Genomic DNA, 21,041 nt, shown 5'->3' on the forward strand with positions numbered 1-21,041 from the left:
CAGTATCTCTCCCCTCCCCCTTAAAACCAGGTGGTGGAGAATGCAATCAGAATTTTGAGGGGCCATCTGTAAAGTACTTCAGCGTGAGTGAACACCTTAGCACACAACTACAAACTAACGCAGGGGAGAAACCCTTTAAATTTATGGAGTGTGGGAAGGGTTTCATTGAGAGTGGAGCTCTTACAAGACATCAACAAACTCACACAGGGGAGAACCCATTTCAATGTATAGACTGTAGGAAGAGCTTCAGGGATATGGGAAAACTTGCAAGACATCAACGAACTCACACAGAGGAGAAACCATTTAAATGTATAGAGTGTGGGAAGGGTTTCATTGATAGAGGAGATCTTAAAGTACATCAACGAATTCACACAGGCGAGAAACCATTTAAATGTTTGGAATGTGGGAAGAGCTTCTGTCAGACTGGAGCTCTTGCAACACATCTACGAACTCACAAAGGCGAGAAACCATTTAAATGTATGGAGTGCGGAAGGAGTTTCAGTCAGAATGGAAACCTTACTATACATCAACGAACTCACACAGGCGAGAAACCATTTAAATGCTTGGAATGTGGGAAGAGCTTCTGTCAGAATGGAGCTCTTACAAAGCATCAACGAACTCACACAGGCGAGAAACCATTTAAATGTTTGGAATGTGGGAAGAGATTCAGTTGGAATACAGTTCTTACAAGACATCAACAAACACACAGTGGAGAAACCATTTAAATCTTTGGAGTGTGGGGAGGGTTTCAGTCAAGGGGAAAACTTACTGTGTGAGGCTGAAAAGGCGTTTTCCATAAACTCTGTATGAATAAAGTTTTTATGTTAGTATTAAGGGTGTTCTTTCAAAATAGTTGGTTTTGAGTTTCCCAGGGTATCAAACAACAGCATTGATGTAACATTTATATGTAACTAATGTAACATTTATATGTAATGAATGACACAATATTAATACTAATGTTGAGATATATAGTTAATTTCTTAAAGAATATATGTGGTTTAGTGAAATGTCTTTATTAAATCATAGGAATAGTCAATCAGGGATAGTCTGTGAGGACCACAAGTGATCTCATGGTATAATTGATGATATATTTAGTATGCTTAATGGTATGAACGGAGGATATGAATGGAGAAGTGTCTGAAGTGAGTGGGATCAGATGGCACTATGACTCTGAAGACAAGATAAATGATTAAATGGAAGATGAAGAATTATTGAGTTAGCCAGTGGACCAGGCGAAATCAGGATGGACAAAAATAATTAGGCGAAAATATGACATAAGCAGGATGACAGCATGTCTGGGTGAAGTAGGACAACCTGAAAACTAAAAATATGATTGATGAATGAGTGATGAATGAATGAGTCCTTATTGCTTATTACTTGTTAATCAATAAAGATTGGTAATCTGAAGAGAATTGTATCATTTTGTCTTTCTTGAAAACACTATGATAAAGGTGAAAAGGGACTTAACTCTGTTTTAGTGACAACTGTACATCAACGGACTCACACAGGAGAAACCATATAAATGGAGTGTGGGAAGGGTTTCAGTCAAGGGGGAAAACTTACTGTACATCAACAGCCTCACGTGGGAGAAACCATATAAACGGAGTGTGGAGAGTGCTTCATTTGTAGTAGGAAACTCCATGTGTACTGACAAAGTCACACCGGGAGAAACCATTTAAATGTAAGAATTGTGGGAAGGGCTTCAGTGAAGGTAGAAAACTTAAAAGACATTTACAAACTCATACAGGGGAGAAACCATTTAAATGTATGGATTGTGCGAAGGGTATGTTTCAGAGTGGAACTCTTACAAGACATCAACAAACTCACATGGGTGAGAAATTTAAATGAATGGAGTGTGGGAAGTGCTTCAATTATAACGGAGTTATTAATAAACACCTATGGGCTCTCACAGGGAAGAACCCATTTAGTTTTATGGAGTGTGCCAAGTTTTCCCCACATAGTTCACTTTGTCCCTCATATCAACAAACTCATATAGGGAAAAATCCATTGTAAATGCATGGAGTGTATTTGATGTTCTGGTGTTTGTATGGAAAGTTGTACATATATGTATTAAAGCAATGAAGGTAATGTCTCATAATAGTAAGTTTAATGAAAGAGATAATGTGCAGTTAGGGATGTGCAGAATGTGGCTCTGGAGTGCAAATTGTGAGTGAACGTGCTGAGAGTCCATTGATATTTGGTCTTTGGCAGAGAGAGTTGGGAATGGAGAGTTGTGAAAAGTGGAGCACGACAGTGGTGTTTAGGAAGCAGGATTGGCTCTGGAATCATAGAAGTGTGGAGCTGAAAGGGACTCCAGGGTCTTCTAGTCCAATTCTCTGTTATAAGAACAGCAGCACAAAATCCATTTTTATAATTGCAATAAAGGAACAATGAAAACACAGAAAGACTGGAAAGTAATCTTTAAAGCGCCCTATGTTTATATTTTATGAATTCATCTTTTTACAATACCTTCTCGTTCATGGCTACATTAATGGCAAAGTGGATAACATCCCTGGTGGCAGCCGGAATAAAGGAGGTGCCGCGGGGAAGAACCAATCTGGGGAGGGAAGGTGGCACAGGGAAATGTGGGCATTGCCAGTGGTTTCAGGAGGACTGCCTGAGGGGAGCCTGAATGTGGGATATAAAGCTGTCAGTCAAGTCCAACATTCTGAGAGGAATAACTGCCTCTATGTGGCAGGCAGTTTTGTCCGTTGGTCAGTTGCTGCAAGGAGTGTTAACTGGTAACTGCTCGGATGCAGTCTTCTCATGACTCACTACTATCTAGTATATAGTTTATCTGTTATGTAACTGAAGACTGCCTTCAGGAACAACTCTGTCAACCTGAATGAATCTGATAGTAAAGTAGTTTGTGTTAATATGATTCAGATTCATGTGTGCTTTCTTTAAGAGGGACAGAAAGGGATTATCAAGCAGGAAGGTATAATTATAGATAGGACTCAAACGAGTTAGCAACCCGCTTGTCCCTGCATAAACTCAAACAGGGGCTCGTTTAAACTCTGCTAAATTATATTATTGTTCCCACACTGAAGGGCTTTGCCCTGCCTCTTTCCACCTGGCTTGGGGCGGGGCCTGACAGGCTTCATAACGGCTGTGGCTGCTACTCAGCAGAGAAGACCCCTCTTTTTAATTGGTTTTAAAATATATTTTATCTGTGGCATTTTAAATGGTGGGGATGGTGTTTTAAGTTTTGGTTTATGGTTTGGTTTTTGCTTTGTTGGGGGTGGGATTAATGTCTAGTTGGGCCCAGGGGTAGTTAATTTTTATTATTATTATTATTATTATTATTATTATTATTATTATTATTATTATTTAATAATTTATTATTTATACCCCACCCACTCTGGGCGGCTTCCAAAAAAAATATATATTAAAATACTCTAATACATCAAACATTAAAAGCTTTCCTAAACAGGGCTGCCTTCAGATGTCTTCTAAACTATGTCTTCTAAATATAACTATGAATTGTTTTCTGTTTGTTTCTTTCTTTTTGTATATTGTTTTATATACCATAGTTTGTATCTGGTTCTTAAGGGGAGAAGGTCAGGGCAGCTGGGGAGTGGGTCCCAGCCAACAGAATGGCTGCGGCAGGTTCCACGGTTAGGGGGGATGTGCTGGGACACCCAATCTCAGTGATCACGGGTAGGAGGAGGAGTTATGCTAAGACCAGACCGTGTCATTACTGAGGAGGCAGGCTTAGTTGTTGTTTGAAGACAATCCCTGCCTCCGGGTCTGGTCTTGACCAGATGGATACCAGAAACAACAAGGTAGATCCACATGAACTGAAGTTGCTGCTGTGCAATGCCAGGTCAGTGATTTATAAGACCACTTCCATCCATGATCAAGTAATGGATGGAGGACTTGCCCTGGCATGTGTGACAGAGACTTGGTTGGATGAAGCAGATAGGCATGTCCTTCCCACTGCTTGTCCACCAGGTTTCTCGTACGCACGCAACCCAGGTCATGTGGGCGGGAAATGGGGGTTTGCAGTGATTTTTAGGAAGTCACTAGCTTGCATCAGGTGTCCTACTGGGAAGACCCAGTTCTCTGAGTGCATGTTCTGGAAGTTGGGCAATAGAGGCAGTACAGGGTTCCTTTTGGTGTATTGGATGTTCTCCTGGAGACACCTAGTTTGGTTGCAGTGGCGTAGCGTGGGTTGTCAGCACCCGGGGCAAGGCAAGTAATTTGCGCCCCCTAACCCGTGGATTTTAGCAGGGGGCAGAGAGCTGCGAGTGCGAGCGCGCGCCCCCAGATGTTGCGCCCGGTGCGGCCGGCCCCCCCTGCACCCCCCACGCTACGCCACTGTTTGGTTGTCCTACCTAGGGGATTTTAACATCCATGCCGACACGACCTTAACAAGGGGCCGCTCAGGACTTCATGGAAAACATGACCTCAATGGGGCTGTCACTGAATAAGTTTGGCCCAACTCATAGTCACGGACATGCCTTAGACTTGGTGTTCACCTCTATTGACATGGGTGATCTGATATTAAGTAAAAGCGAAACTAAAGAAGTGCCATGGTCAGATCACTTCCTAGTGCAACTGAACTTCTCCTCAACCCTTCCCTTCTGCAGGTAGGTGGGATGCTTTATCTCATGTTGATAGCCTTCCAGATGATTCCTTGGTGGCCTGCTGGAATGCGGAGTTACCCAGGGCTATTGACTGTCTGGCTCTGAAGTGCCCTCTCTGATTGCATGAAGCCCGGACAGCCCTGTGGTTTTCCCCAGAGCTGAGGGCGATGAAACAATCGCTTAGACGGCTGGAGCGCCAGTGGTGGAAAACCCATTTTGAATCTGACCGGACGTGGGTTAGAGCTCAACATTGAGCCTACAAAGTGGTGATAGTAACGGCGAAGAGGACTTTCTTCACCACCTCTATTGTATCTGCAGAAAATAGCAGCAGGAGACTCTTTCAGGTGGTTCGCAATTTAACGGAACCACTTTTGCCACTGGGGCCTGGTAAGGACCCCAATATCTTCTGCAATGATTTTGCAAAGTTTTTTGCAGATAAAGTGGAAAGAGGTAGACTCCACCATGGGAGCAGGGCCAGGGCGGGCGAGTGCTAGAGTCCTGTCTAGCCTTGTTACATGGGATCAGTTCCAATCTGTTACCTCTGAGGATGTGGACAGGCTGCTAGGACAAGTGAAACCGACCACCTGTCTCTTTGATCCTTGCCCATCCTGGCTGATAAAAGCGAGCTAGGAATGGGCCAGATTGTGTCAAAGGTGTCTTTTTTGGAGATAACTTTGATTAGACACTAATGGCATGTGAGGCATTATGACAGAGTAATGGTCCAGATGTTATTGATCCAAACCTCTATTGTTATTTTAGAGGTTTCCTTCCATCATGGGCTGTGAACAGAAAGGAAATTAATTCTTTAGTTTGAAGCGTAGAATATGGGGTCAAATATGGCTATAATAAGGTAAATGCTGAATAAGGACAGATAGATTGTTTAGAGATTTTGGAGGTCAGATAAAAAGCTCTTTCCCAGAAGTCATGGACCATGGTACACCCCCACCAAACGTCAAAGTAAGAACCCGAGACCTTCGGCATGCAAAGCAACTGCTCTACCACTGAGCTGCCCCCCCCCCGAAAATATAACAAAGTCTACGTTTCTCCATCAGCTCCCTCTTTTTTTAAAAAAGGTACCCAACTGGACCACCATTTAGGGTTGTCTTGTTACTGCTCTAAACCCCTTCCCAGGAGGAGGCTTTTCAGAAATTGGGGGGGGTCGTCTTTCGCTGGCACTGGCGGGAATTGAACCCATAAATTTCTCATTAAATAAACGGGAATATAGAGCTCGGTTGCTGTGAAGTGAGTTTCTGTTTTCAGGGAGGGGGAGGCGGATGTCCTGCCCCTCCCCCTCCCTCTGGGTCAATGAGCTCCGCTTCCTAGAAAGGCAGGAAGTTTTGGGGGGGGCAATTTGGAGGGGAGGGGTTTCCATCCTCATTCCCGGAAGAGAAGCGGGCTTGGAGAAGAGGAGAAAGAGGTGCCGCATATTTGGGGGTTATTGGGGGGGGTGTTGTGGGAGAAGGATTTGCTTTCCCTTTCCCTGAATCTGCAAACAGGGCAGCTGGGAAAGGAGGCGGGAGGATTGGGGGGGGCAATGAAAGCAAAGCAGGGAGAGGCTTTGCCCTTTCTCTGTGGGAATGGGGGGTGGGCGAGATGCAGACCACCTGGCTACAAAGAGGGGTCTCCCCCCCCAACAGGGTTTGTGAAATATACTCAGAGTCGCAAAGTGATTTCATGCTCTTTACTCAGCTCATAGTGGTGAGGAGGAATGGATGAAAGTCCCCTCAAAGCATCTGCTTTATATACATTATTTACACAATGGGCTGCACATGATTGGCTAATTCCGGAATTCTACTGTAAGCCAATCAGGTTGTGGATTCACTTCTATCTGGAGCATGATTGGGTGGTTCCTGCCAACCAATCATACTGCTGCATTGTTCTAGAACCAATCAGACTGCTGCATTCTGAATCCTATTGTTCTAGGACCAATCAGACTGCTGCCTTTTGGATCCTATTGTTCTAGGACCAATCAGACTGCTGCAGTTTGGATCCTATTCAACTCAGTACATAACACTCCTCCCCTCTAAGTTCCAGTCCTGCCCGGGAGGTCGCATTCATAGTCCTCAAGGTACGCCGGCGGCCTACGTGTGCGTTGCGGCCGGGGTGTTCCCTGGTCCGGGGTTCAGGTTCTGGCTCGTGTTCCAAGGATGCTGGCTGTGATGGGGCTGTATGGTCTGGCGCAACCGGCTCGCTCAGTCGTGGTTCTGGTTCCAGTGTCCTTTCGGCCTCACGGGTCCTCTCTGTATTTACTGATTCTGCCTCTCCTGCTTGCCCCTGCTGCTCTATGGGCCTCACTGCCCCACTGTTCCCTTGGGACTCCTCTGACCTGTCCTCCTCCTCCTTGTTTTCTCCCGGGAATCGTCGCCGTATCTGGTCGCAGTGGCGGCGCCAACATTGCCCCCCATCTGTTAGCACCTCATACGACACGGGGCCCGTGACCCTGGTGACTGTGGCGGGTACCCATGCAGGGCCTGCCCCAAAATTCTTTGCGTAGGACACAGTTTCCTTAAGGTCCTTGCCGAGATTATGGATAGAGTTGAACCAGTGTCAAGCTCCATGCGGCATGGGGCCCCCTGTATCTGTACCTCTACATAAATTTTCTCTACGTTGGGGTGGGGCAACTGGTATACCTGGAAGTCCGTGAGCTCCGTCGAGTTGCCTTGGTGCGTTGGGCCCCGGGACCTGGGGCTCTTGGATTGGTCATCTGATGCCTGGCGTCGGGTGGGCCGAGCCCGACACACCCGGGCGATGTGTCCCAATTTTCTGCACTGCCTGCACTCTGCGTTGCAGAAATGGCAGGTCCTCCTCTCGTGACTTCCTCCACAGTTTGCGCAGTTCCCTCCTTCTCGTCAAGGCAGCTGTGGTATGTGGGCTGCTTGAGTGCGCTGCTGTACTCGGTGCACCTCCTCCCTGTTGGATCTGTTACGAAAAAGGAGCAATGCTGCTGAGTGCTCCAGATGGCTGGAAAGCCAAACAGGATGTTGATGTTTTGGGACTGTACCGTGGGAAGAAGGGACAGTCTATTATGTGCACTGAGCACCGGATGTTAGCTCAGAGTGTCACATGACCCTGTACTGGAAGTACATGGGTGGAGTTATTCTCTCTCTGGCTGCTGATATCAGAGGGTACAGACATGTTTTCTCTGTACTGCTGGAACGACAGAAATAAAGACATGTAGATATATTTCTGTCTGTCTCTTTCCCCTCCCTGGGAGAGGAGGGGGAGGAATGGTGTGTTCTTCTTTCACGTTGGGAAGAATCGCCGATTGGAGACCTCCCTTGATCCTGCCGGGAGTCGCAGACAGGAGGTCACAAGGATTCAAGCCGGGCACCTGGAGGGTGGCCAAATTCCTCTGATTGATGGGCTTGATATCAACATATGGTAGCAGACGCTGCTGGTTATCTGATCCATGGGAATCAGCATGGGAGGTGAGAGGTTGATGGATCGTGTGCCATCCTCTGCACCAAGGAAAGAAGATAACGTCTGCAATTGCAGCCAGAAGCTGAACGGCTGGACACCAAGAGGGGGTGTTTTCCAAGCGACGGAGCCCCAAAAAGGTATGCTGAATATCGGGCTAAAAGTGTGAATGCAGATTGATTTATTCTCTGGTTCACGAGAGCTGCGTTTGGAAAAAACAGCTCTGAGAGTAAAGGCTTGCATACCACAGATTTTTGTGGTGAGATAACGAAGAAGTATGCACAGTTGCTAAGCAACGACAGTCGGACAGTGGAAAACTACTGACACCTGGGGCTGGCTCAGTCAGAGCCGGGAAAGCGAAAGTTGTTTTGACTTTGAGACAGCTTGGAGATTGCCTGCCTGAGAGAGAGGCAGAAAAACAGCTCAAAGGAGCTTTTGGATTTTAACTGGCTCGAGAGTGGAGAGCTGAGGCTTGGATTCAAAATGGATGCCAAGGACAGGGGGAGGGAAGAACGGAGTTCTAATTCCCCCACTGATGAAGCTACTGGAGAGGATGCTGTAGCTTTGAACGCTGTTCGATGTTATAATTGCGGACAGGCTGGGCATCTTCAGCGGAGCTGCAAGAAGCCACGCCAGCCGAAAGGAGCGAAGGGCCGCTCAGCAAAGCCTGAGGCGTCAGGCAAAGGTCATACCAAGCCTATGGTGGAACCTGCAAGGGCTTTGATGGCGAAAGGAACCACGCCAGATGTTGGGAACGCGTTTATTATCGACACTGCAGCGACGGTTCATATGTCCCCACACAGAGGACTCTTTTCATCGTTTAAGAGGCAAAGCTTCGCTGTGACACAGGCCAACGGTCAGGAGCTGGAAGCGACCGGAAAAGGGACTGTCTATCTTAAGAGTCTGAACTTGACAATAAACAATGTTTACTTGGTTCCTGAACTGAAGTTCAATCTGCTGAGTGTTTCGCAGATTGCAAAGAAAGGACTGAAACTGTCCTATGATGATAAGAGCTGCGAGATCTTCAAAGATGGAGAGTTATATCTTTCTGCCAGACAGAAAGGTGGACTGTATTTGTTGGACTTTGAGCAAAGTGATTACATGGAATGTAATTCTGAGTCTAACTTGATTTCTCTTGCAGGTGTGACCAAAACGAGCGCCAAGAAGGTGGCCAGGGTCGACAGAGCGTTTCAGCGGGTGTATGCTGATGTGATTGGTCCTCTAGAACCATCTAGAGGCAAAGCAAGATTTTATCTTGTGTGTGTGGATCATTTCTCTAACTATGTCTGGGTTTATGTGTTGAGAAAGCCACAGGAAGCCTTGGAGAGGTTTCAGGAATTTTGTGACAAGGTTAAGAGTATGCATGATGCTAACATTGATTGTCTATTCACAGATGAGAAGCAGATTTTTCTTTTACAGGATTTCCAGAGGTTCCTGCAGAAGAAGGGGATCAGACACAAGATTGCTGTTTCAGCGGAAGCGTGGAACAGGGGTGTCTGTGTACGGGTGAACAGAGAATTGCAAAAGGGGATGGAAGCGCAATTGCTTAGTTCACATCTGCCACATGAGTTCTGGGCAGAGTCACTCATGTCGTTTTGTCATGCGTGGGTGAGAAAGGTTTCAAAAGAGTTGGGAAGTTCTCCTTTTGAGAAACTGTTCCAGAGAAAACCTTCTGTTGCCCATTTCAAGGTTTTTGGGTCTCATGTGAGGACAGAAGCTCCAGGTGGAGTAAAGAATGCCAGAGGCATTTTTGTGGGATATGAAAAGGGTCTCTACAGAGTAATTTTGTCTGAATCTGGTCAGGTGATTCTCACAAAATTTCTAGAGAGTGCTCCTGAAAAGGAGAGAGTGATAGCACACACATTTCCCACAGAGGACGATTCAGATGATGATGATGATTTCACAGAGTACAGTGGTACTGAGAGCGACAGTGATAGCTCAGAGAGCTCTGTTGTCACAGTCATTGAGAGGAAATCTCACACAATGGATAGACCTTCACAGGTGAAGGATGAACCACTGTTTACCATTGGAACTGGTTCTCCAAAGAGTCCTGAGACAGAACCAGTGAGCAGAGAGGATCAGCACCTCATACGCAGGTCTGAGAGAGTCACAAAGGGTGAACCACCCAAAAGGTACTCAGAAGAGTATGCTAATTTAGCTGTTGCATGTGTTGCTGTTGTAAACAACCGAGGACAGGTTGGAGCTGTGTCTAAGTCAGAGACAAAGACACAACAGAGAGTTGCTAGCCAAGGTAATGCAGATGCACTCATTCCTTGGAAGCCAGACAACCAGAGAGGTACACTGGGGAAACCAGTGGCGGGTAGTTCCAAGGGTGGAACTGAAACAACAGGGGAGTGTTATGTGTATAACAACTGTTTGTTTTCTTCTCTGGATCACGCTATGCATGCCGCAACACGCATTGATTCTTTTGGGGGAGGTTGTTACGAAAAAGGAGCAATGCTGCTGAGTGCTCCAGATGGCTGGAAAGCCAAACAGGATGTTGATGTTTTGGGACTGTACCGTGGGAAGAAGGGACAGTCTATTATGTGCACTGAGCACCGGATGTTAGCTCAGAGTGTCACATGACCCTGTACTGGAAGTACATGGGTGGAGTTATTCTCTCTCTGGCTGCTGATATCAGAGGGTACAGACATGTTTTCTCTGTACTGCTGGAACGACAGAAATAAAGACATGTAGATATATTTCTGTCTGTCTCTTTCCCCTCCCTGGGAGAGGAGGGGGAGGAATGGTGTGTTCTTCTTTCACGTTGGGAAGAATCGCCGATTGGAGACCTCCCTTGATCCTGCCGGGAGTCGCAGACAGGAGGTCACAAGGATTCAAGCCGGGCACCTGGAGGGTGGCCAAATTCCTCTGATTGATGGGCTTGATATCAACAGGATCCTGAGTCGTCGGTGAGGTCTTCGTGGTGGACCCTCGGTTGGGACGGCTGGCTTGGCCGTGCCTCTTGCATTGACCTCTCGGCAGCTTCTGTTGCCAGGGCCTCCTCCAGAGTGACCTGGAACGTTAGGTTCTTCTTAGAGTAGAGGCGTCGTTGCAGCTTCTCATCCTTCAGGCCACCGACGAGGCGGTCACGAAGCATGTTCTCCAATTCTGAGAAGTTGCAGAACCGGGCAGCTTGGTGGAGAGAGGTCACAAACCCAGTTATGGTTTCCCCAGGGGCTTGCCACTTTGCCACTTTGCGTAGAAGGCATTTCGACGAGCCACCACTGAGGGCTGTGGCGAAAAGTGCCCCTTCAGCTGTTCCATTATTGTTTTATATGGAACAGTAGCAACGTCTTCAGGCGCAAGGAGAGCCCGGGCGATTTCAAACGTCTCCTCTCCGCAGACGCTGAAGAATATTGCCCTCTTCTTGGCGTCTTCTTCCTCGGTGACCCCTTTGGCTTCTAGGAGGAAGGTGAAACGGGAGGCGTACGCTTCCCAGTCTCCAGATGCTGGGTTGAACGGCGAGAAGCTGCTGTCGGTTGCCATTCTGAGTTCCTTGTGTCCCGGAGCTGAAGCCTGGATACACGGTGCGAGGCAGCGGTGCGGCAGGTGGCGGTGCTGCGGTGCTGTGTGTGGCAGTCAGCTCAGCGGGATCCCACCTTCGTCGCCAGTGAAATATACTCCGAGTCGCAAAGTGATTTCATGCTCTTTATTCAGCTCATAGTGGTGAGGAGGAATGGATGAAAGTCCCCTCAAAGCATCTGCTTTATATACATTATTTACACAATGGGCTGCACATGATTGGCTAATTCCGGAATTCTACTGTAAGCCAATCAGGTTGTGGATTCATTTCTATCTGGAGCATGATTGGGTGGTTCCTGCCAACCAATCATACTGCTGCATTGTTCTAGGACCAATCAGACTGCTGCATTCTGAATCCTATTGTTCTAGGACCAATCAGACTGCTGCCTTTTGGATCCTATTGTTCTAGGACCAATCAGACTGCTGCAGTTTGGATCCTATTCAACTCAGTACATAACAGTTTGCATTGCAAGACCCTTTTCGAAGCACAGCGAAGCACACCTGAGATGAACCACAAAGGGTCCCCCCCCCCCAGTGGAACTTAATTACAAAGGGATTTGCAACCCCACCCTGGGCATGTTGACTCAGAAGTCAGTCCTTCTCCGTTCAAAGGGGGGGGGGCAGCCCCATTCCACCTAGTGATGCTCCTCTCTGCTTAACACCCTCCATCTCCCTTCTCACTGCTGCTCCCCCCAGGCTCTGCCTCCTGCGTCAGGGAGGCGGGATGGGGGGGCGGAGCTCCTTCAGGACCCTGATCTGCCCCCCTCCGAAATGTGCTGCTGAAACCCCTGCCTCAGTGGGTCGGAGATGGGGGGGCAAACAGGGGAGAGGAAGTCTGCTTTGGTGCAGTGGAAGCAGCTGGAGAGAGGGAGATTTCGAGTGTGTGTGTGGGTGGTGAGAAGTGGACATTGTCAAGGGAAATCGGCCCCCAGAACTTTCTGAGGAAGAAAGAGGCTGATGTGAGAAGGAAGGGGGAGGCCCCCCAGCTCCCCTTTCAGAAATCCTAGTCTGGCCGGCTGAGGTTGCTTTGGCACAAAGGAAAGAGCCTTGTTGGGTTTCCCATGTTGGGGGGGGGTTTGCTGTGCTGCTTTTGTGCCCCAAAACTGGAGGGAAGAGGCACATTTGCCATTTCCTGAAGCATGAAAAAGCACCTTGTCAGTTTCCCTCCTGCTTGGCAAGGGAAATGGGCCCATGGATGGCAGGAATTGAAACTGATCAAGGTCTCAGGAGCCCTTTAAATATGTTTATGGCAAAGACTGGAGGAATTAAAGAAATGCCCCCTCCCCAGCTGGACTTGGGGGAAACATCCCCATGCTCCGGGAGGATGCCTCATCCTGTACTTTCTCACAGTGTAGGGAAGATAAAAGGTACACACACACACACATTCCTAAGAGGAAGGACTAGGGGGCCATAAGCCACTCAACTTTGTATTTCTGTCTCCTAAACTACAATCTGAAGTGACGGACATGTGGAGCCTCCTTTTATTGACGCAAATACGCAAACCAGGCAGATACATTTTGGGCTGTGACCATTACACATCTTCCGATCCTGAGATCGTGGGGTGGTACAAGGTTATTTTGGCACCTGTTTCCACCGCGTCATTTTCTCCTGCCCCTCCCCCTCCCTCTGGGCCAATGAGCTCCGTTTCGTGGAGAGGCAGGAAGTGGGGTTTTTCTCTGAGGAGGAAAGTAGAGGCGAATTTGGAGGGGGGAGGGTCTCCATGCACAACCCCGGAAGAGAAGCGGACTCGGACACGAGGAGAAAGAGGTGCCTCATATTGGGGGGTTACTTGGAGAGGGGGGTGGGAGTGCAAAGAAAGCAGGGAGGGGCCTGCCCTTTCTCTGTAGAAATCGGGGGGGGGCTGGATGCAGCCCATCCTGTTGCAAAGTGGGGTCCCCCTCCCCCAACAGGGTTTGCATTGCAAGATCCTTTTTGAAGCGCAGACATCAAGCCAGGCTCCCATGGTTGGGGGGGGACTGTGGGGGGGGGGGGCGAAGACACTTGAGAAGAACCAGAAAAGGGTCGGCTCCAGTGCACCCTAACTACAAAGGAATTTGCAGCCCCACCCTGCGCATGTTGACTCAGAGGTCAGTCCTCCTCCGTTCAAAGGGGGGGGGCAGCCCCATTCCAACTAGTGATGCTCCTCTCTGCTTAACACCCTCCATCTCCCTTCTCACTGCTGCCCCCACTCCTGCCCCCCCTGGCTCTGCCTCCTCCGTCAGGGAGCCGGTCTGGGCGGGAGGGGAGGTGTGAGCTCCTCCAGGACCCTGATCTGCCCCCCCTCCGAAATCTGCTGCTGAAGCCCCTGCCTCAGTGGGGCGGAGATCGGGAGGGCAAGCAGGGGAGAGGAAGTGGAAGCAGCTGGAGAACAGAGTCACCTCTGGATTGGGAGAGAGGGGGGAGATTTCGAGTTGGGTGGGGGGTGAGAGATGGACAATGTCAAGGGAAATCGGCCTCCGGAGCTTCCTGAGTAAAAAAGAGCCTGATGTGAGAAGGAAGGGGGGACCCCCCCAGCTCCCCTTTCAGAAATCCTAGTCTGGCCGGCTGAGGTTGCTTTGGCACAAAGAGCCTTGTTGGGTTTCCCATGTTGGGGGGTGCAGTTGGGGAGGGTTTGCTGTGCTGCTTTTGTGCCCCAAAACTGGAGGGTAGAGGCACATTTTCCATTTCCTGAAGTATGAAAAAGGACCTTGATGGTTTCCCTCCTGCTTGCAAGGGAAATGGGCCCATGGATGACAGGATTTGAAACTGATCAAGGTCTCAGGAGCCCTTTAAAAAGCTTCAAGGCAAAGACTGGAGGAATTAAATAAATGCCCCCTCCCCAGCTGGACTTGGGGGAAAGGGGGAGGGGGAGGAAACTGATTACCACCACCACCCCTGCAGATTTTGATGCTCTTTCTTTCCAAAAAGAGGCTTCTCCAGACATCCTCTTGGGACTTTGTCGGGAAGGAGAATCAAAGCTCCCAGGGGTGAGAGATCTGGCCTGTCTTGCAGGATTCGCCCAGCGCAGAGGTGCTGAGGGACTTTCTCTGCCGGTGCTGCCAGCCTCACTCCTGCCTGGCCTCGTCCCCATCCAGGTTGCCAGGAGGGTCTTCTAACACTATAGGAGTTCTAAAGCCCACCACCTGGGCAATGCTCACACAAGAACCCTGCAAGGTGGGCCAGGATTACTGCCAGTTTAGTGTTTGGAACAGAGACCTTTCTCCAGCCTGAGGGCCACATTCGCTGCTGAGCAGCCTTCCAGGGTCCACTTTCCATTGATGGGCAGGGCCAGAGGACAGAATTGGTGGGGCTATGGGGCTGACTCTGAGCTTTGTCCAGGGCATGCCTGCCTTCCAGGGATTTTTTCCAGCCACACAAAAAAACCCCAGGAGGCAGCTGGGAAGCGTTGGAAAGAGGGTGTGGCGCTGGGGAAATTTCTGAGGGCCAGAGAGAGAAAGAGGGGGTACTTGAAGGCCAATTTAGCCCCAGGGTCTGAGGCTCCACACCCTGCAGTTCAGGTGCTGGGCTTAGACCAGGGAGACCCAGTCTCACATCCCCATGCTCCGGGAGGATGCCTCATCCTGTACTTTCTCACTGTGTAGGGAAGATAAAAGGTACACACACACACACACACACACACACACACACACGTTCCTAAGCGGAAGGACTAGGGGGCCATAAGCCACTAAACTTTGTATTTCTGTCTCCTAAACTACAATCTGAAGTGACAGACAATCTGAAGTGGAGCCTCCTTTTATTGATGCAAATATGCAAACCAGGCAGATACATTTTGGGCTGTGACCTTTACACATCTTCCGATCCTGAGATCGTGGGGTGGTACAAGGTTATTTTGGCACCTGTTTCCACCGCGTCATTTTCCCCATGCACAGTGTATGACGAAGGAGACAAAAGGTCTCAGAGACAAAGCTTATAGACAGGACACTGCAGACTACTGAGACCGAAAAAGGTTAGACAGAGGGAACGATGTTCAGACAACTGTGGCTTGTCTGGGGGGGTGTGCCCCGCACCCCAAGGTCACGCGTGCAGGCAGACTGTGGCTCCCTGCTGGTGGGGAGTGTGCTCCCTCCGGACCCCACTCCGCGATCATCCCTCCAGCAATCCATGTTAGCGCATAGAGTGCTCTAAATATTTCCATCTGCTCCCCTTGGAGGGAGCTTCTGCACCCTGGTGCCCTCCAGATGTTGCTTTTCTTCCAACTGCAGCTTTAGGAGTTTCCCTTATTTTCTATACAGTATTCTAAATGTATCAAAGGGTGAGAAACTGGTTTCCTGGATGGCTGTTGGGGGAAAGGAAAAGCGAGGTCTGCAGAGGTACAGACCGTAATGCTTTCTGCGAAGCTTCATTAAGAGTTTGGGATTTGATCCTAGTACTCTACAATCCGAAGCTGAAGGTTCCCTAAAGAATGAGGCAGCTTATAGTATTATAAAGTCTCTGTAGAAAGGATTACATCCTTCCAGTTCCCTGCCTTGTACTTCCTGGAAGGGACCCACAGGAGATCTGGTCCCTGGTTTACTTCCTTTAGTCTATATATATGTGTGTGTGTGTGTGTGTGTGTGTAATGGTGTGTGTGTGTGTGTGTGTATATATATATATATATATATATATATATATATATATATATATACACACACACACACACACACACACATACCCCATAAATATGCATGTCAACCAAACCTATTCTCCTGACCTTCAAGGTCTAATATATCTGCTTTTTCCAATATTATCCATTCTCTAAGCCAGCATAAGCAGGACGCCTCACAATATAATATAATCGTAAATCTGGCAGGGAGAAGCCGCCACTATCTTTGGTATCCGTTAGTAATTTATATTTCATTGTGAATATTAATGCTGCCTCTGTAAATGTGTCCCACCCTAAATAAACCTGCCTTTCTGTAAACTGCCCTGAGACATCAGGGTATAGGGCGGTATATAGATTCTAATAATAATAATAATAATTAATTTTTGCATTGTTATCCCTGTGTTGAAGTGCATCGTGGCAACAGCTGAGAGAGTCCCAGAAGTGGCCTGGTTTATGATTCCTCCTCCTCCTCCGTCTTTTCCACTGGCAACGCAATGGTCTCTGATACACCCTCTGAACGGTCTCTTCTTAAAGATGGAGTGGAAAGAGGAGCCAGGCAGCTTCCTCAGGTAGGGAAAGAGCAACGGGAGCAGGGAGGAGGGAAGAGGCACAGATGGGACCACCCAGCCTCCCTCTGTGTTGAGTGGGGATGATGGGGATCTAAGAGAAGCTCTGTTTTCTTCTTCTTCTTCCAGGCCCTCTTGACCTTTGAGGAGGTGGCTGTGTTTTTCACGGAGGAGGAGTGGGCTCTGCTGGATCCTGGCCAACGAGCTCTGCACACGGAAGTCATGGAGCAGAATTATGAGATGGTGGCCTCTTTAGGTAAGGGCAGATTTATCAAATCCCAAACTCTTGGCTGTTAGACGTTGGAGGTGTAAATCTGCTGTTTGAGCCATTTATTCATGCTGTGTCTTCTACTTTGGTGACCCCTCGTAGCCGAGTAAGATTGTCATCCATGAACACGGTCTTAATGGTGTGTCCGTAAGGGACTGTGGAGTCCAATTCTGGATCCACACATCCTTCCACAGTGGGGACATAGGTTTCCGGGCAGGAGTTAATTACAGTGAGGGTTTGCCAAATGTACTTTCCTCTTAGCTTGTTTCTCCCTTTCGTCCGGAGTTTGTGTTTCTTCAAAGTCCATTACACCTTTGGTAAGGGATATTTTCCAACTGGAGCACTCGCAGGCCAGTGTTTCCCAATTTTCTGTGCTTATACTGCATTTCTTTAGATTTGGCTTGAGAGCATCTTAAGACCTCTTTCATTGTCCTTTGGTATTTCTCTTTCCATTCTTAAATTGGGAATAGAGTAATTGCTTTGGAAGATGATAATCAGGCATCCGAACAACATGACCAGCCCACCGAAGTTGATGTTGAAGATTGTAGTTTATAGCAATGCTGTACTTTTGTCAGTAGACAACTGTTCATAAACTGATATTGTGGTATGAATTCCCCCCCAAAACCTATGTAGAATCTACAAGGAGAGTCACAGGCATGAGCCTTCCTGGTCCGTTATTTATTAGCTTTTAATGGGCCACCAAATACTTTGCTGTCTTTGTTCCACAAGATTAATATTTTTGAATATTTTTACAGCCACATATGACATAAACAACATTTCTGCTTTACTTATTCCACATAGCAGAGACTCTGATACTCAAGTCTGAGCTCACCTCCTCGCTTGGAACAGAAAAATACAGGGATGTTGTCCTGGACCAATTGAGAGGTACATACTTCCACTTTGCTGTGAGGCTGTACCTTTGTATGTCTCCTTTCAGTGTGTACAAATATAAAAAGATCCCTTTTGGATCAGAACGAGGGCCCATCTTCTCCAGCACCGTGGTGCAGGTTTAGGTGATGTGAACAGTTTCCTGGAATGTATCAGCCAGATATTACAGATCAGGGAGGAAGGAGAAAACTGAATACAGAGGTGCAGCATTTTCACAGGAGGGGGAAAGTGTCTCCCTCTGGATGTGGCTGCACCACAACTCCCATCATCCCTGGTCATTGGCTACAACTCCCATCATCCCTGGTCTTTGCTTGGGTTGATGGTACTTAGAGTCCAACCACATCTGGAGGGCCATAGATACCTAACCTCAGCATAGAAGGTTTCTCTTGGTGCTCAGTGTTACATGCGAGTTGAAGGTAGAACTGGATACTAAGGGTTCTGGAGATCATTTTCAGATTGCCTTTCCTTTCCCAAAAATTTGGTTCATAGGAGAGGGAGGGAGGCTGGAGGTGTTAAAATAAGAGAAAGTGCTGTATCTTAAGTTCTCTTGTTGTTTTTCTTGAATACTTAACAGTATCTCTCCCCCCCCCCCCTTAAAACCAGGTGATGGAGAATGCAATCAGAATTTTGAGGGGCCATCTGTAAAGTACTTCAGCATGAGTGAACACCTTAGCACACAACTACAAACTAACGCAGGGGAGAAACCCTTTAAATTTATGGAGTGTGGGAAGGATTCCATTGAGAGTGGAGCTCTTACAAGACATCAACGAACTCACACAGGGGAGAACCCATTTCAATGTATGGACTGTAGGAAGAGCTTCAGGGATATGGGAAAACTTACAAGACATCAACGAACTCACACAGAGGAGAAACCATTTAAATGTATGGAGTGTGGTAAGGGTTTCATTGGCAGTGGAGCTCTTAGAGTACATCAACGAATTCACACCGGGGAGAAACCATATAAATGTGTGGAGTGTGGAATGAGCTTCTATCATAGGGAATCGTTTAATATGCATCAGATAAATCACACAGGGGAGAAACCATTTAAATGTATGGAGTGTGGGAAGGTTTTCAGTCAAAGGGGAAAACTTACCGTACATCAACGGACTCACACAGGGGAGAGACCATTTCAATGTATGGAGTGTTTGAAGGGTTTCATTGACAGTGGAACTCTTACAAGACATCAACGAATTCATACTGGGGAGAAACCGTTTAAATGTGTGGAGTGTGGAATGAGCTTCCGTCATAGGGAAACGCTTAATGGGCATCAAAGAAATCACACCGGGGAGAAACCATTTCAATGTATGGAGTGTGGGAAGGTTTTCAGTCAAAGGAGAAAACTTACTGTACATCAACGGAATCACACAGGGGAGAAACCATTTCATTGTATGGAGTGCGGAATGAGCTTCAGTGAAAATGGAAGCCTTACCCAACATCAACGAACTCACACGGGGGAGAAACCATTTAAATGTATGGAATGTGGGAAGGGTTTCAGTCGGTGTTCACACCTTACTATACATCGAAGAACTCACACAGGGGAGAAACCATATAAATGTTTGGAGTGTGGGAAGGGTTTCAGTGAAGGGGGGAGACTCATTGTGCACCGACAAAGTCACACCGGGGAGAAACCATTTAAATGTATGGAGTGTGGGAAGGGTTTCATTGAGAGAGGAGCTCTTACAAAACATCAACGAACTCACACAGGCGAGAAACCATTTAAATGTATAGAGTGTGGGAAGGGTTTCATTGATAGAGGAGCTCTTACAAAACATCAACGAACTCACACAGGTGAGAAACCATTTAAATGTTTGGAATGTGGGAAGATCTTCTGTCAGACTGGAGCTCTTGCAACACATCTACGAACTCACAAAGGCGAGAAACCATTTAAATGTATGGAGTGCGGAAGGAGTTTCAGTCAGAATGGAAACCTTACTATACATCAACGAACTCACACAGGCGAGAAACCATTTAAATGCTTGGAATGTGGGAAGAACTTCAGTCAGAATGGAGCTCTTACAACACATCTACGAACTCACACAGGTGAGAAACCATTTAAATGTTTGGAATGTGGGAAGAGCTTCAGTCAGAATGGAGGTCTTACAATACATCTACGAACTCACACAGGTGAGAAACCATATAAATGTTTGGAATGTGGGAAGAGATTCAGTTGGAATAGAGTTCTTACAAGACATCAACGAACTCACACAGGGGAGAAACCATTTAAATCTTTGGAGTGTGGGGAGGGTTTCAGTCAAGGGGAAAACTTGCTGTGTGAGGCTGAAAAGGCGTTTTTCATAAACTCTGTATGAATAAAGTTTTTATGTTAGTATTAAGGGTGTTCTTTCAAAATAGTTGTTTTTGAGTTTCCCAGGGTATCAAACAACAGCATTGATGTATGGTTGACGCTGTTCTTTCAGTTACGAAACATATGTTTGTTTTATATTCTGACAAGAATATGAAGGGTGCCTTTTATGAAGGATGCCATTCATATGTAACATTTATATTTAACATTTATATGTAATGAATGACACAATATTAATACTAATGTTCAGATATATAGTTAATTTCTTAAAGAATATATGTGGTTTAGTGAAATGTCTTTATTAAATCATAGGAATAGTCAATCAGGGATAGTCTGTGAGGAAAGTGATCTCATGGTATAACTGATGATATATTTAGTATGCTTAGTGGTATGAATGGAAGATATGAATGGAGATGTGTCTGAAGTGAGTAGGATCAGATGGCACTATGACTCTGAAGACAGAAGATAAAGAAATGATTAAATGGAAGATAAAGAACTATTGAATTAGCCAATGGACCAGGCGAAATCAGGATGGACAAAAATAATTGGGTGAAAATATGACATAAGCAGGATGACAGCATGTCTGGGTGAAGTAGGACAACCTGAAAACTAAAAATATGATTGATGAATGAGTGATGAATGAATGAGTCCTTATTGCTTATTACTTGTTAATCAATAAAGATTGGTAATCTGAAGAGAATTGTATCATTTTGTCTTTCTTGAAAACACTATGATAAAGGTGAAAAGGGACTTAACTCTGTTTTCGTGACAACTGTACATCAACGGACTCACACAGGGGAGAAACCATATAAATGTTTGGAGTGTGGGAAGGGTTTCAGTCAAGGGGGAAAACTTACTGTGAGAAACTATATAAACGGAGTGTGAAGTGTGCTTCATTTGTAGT

General features: G+C 47.0%; 1 protein-coding gene across 16 annotated transcripts in view; it reads left to right on the top strand.

Moving 5' to 3' along the window:
• The window catches only part of LOC310756674 (uncharacterized protein), a 130,051-nt gene extending 109,214 nt beyond the window's left edge, over positions 1-20,837 (top strand). For 5 of the 16 annotated variants that reach the window (XM_083601215.1, XM_083601216.1, XM_083601217.1 and 2 more), the window contains 2 exons: positions 17,749-17,832; positions 18,439-20,837. In XM_083601215.1, the coding sequence (XP_083457341.1) occupies positions 17,749-17,832; positions 18,439-20,144 (1,790 nt within the window). In that variant the 3' untranslated portion in view covers positions 20,145-20,837. Of the gene's footprint in view, positions 1-5,928; positions 6,007-12,465; positions 12,752-13,214; positions 13,299-14,232; positions 15,842-16,521; positions 16,683-16,808; positions 16,936-17,748; positions 17,833-18,438 lie in introns of those variants that run through there. The other 11 variants (XM_083601219.1, XM_083601212.1, XM_083601218.1 and 8 more) reach the window with 7 other exon arrangements.
• Positions 20,838-21,041: the final 204 nt, after the last annotated feature.

Source organism: Podarcis filfolensis, assembly GCF_964270895.1.
Source record: "Podarcis filfolensis genome assembly, chromosome: 2".
Taxonomy (NCBI): Eukaryota; Metazoa; Chordata; class Lepidosauria; order Squamata; family Lacertidae; genus Podarcis; species Podarcis filfolensis.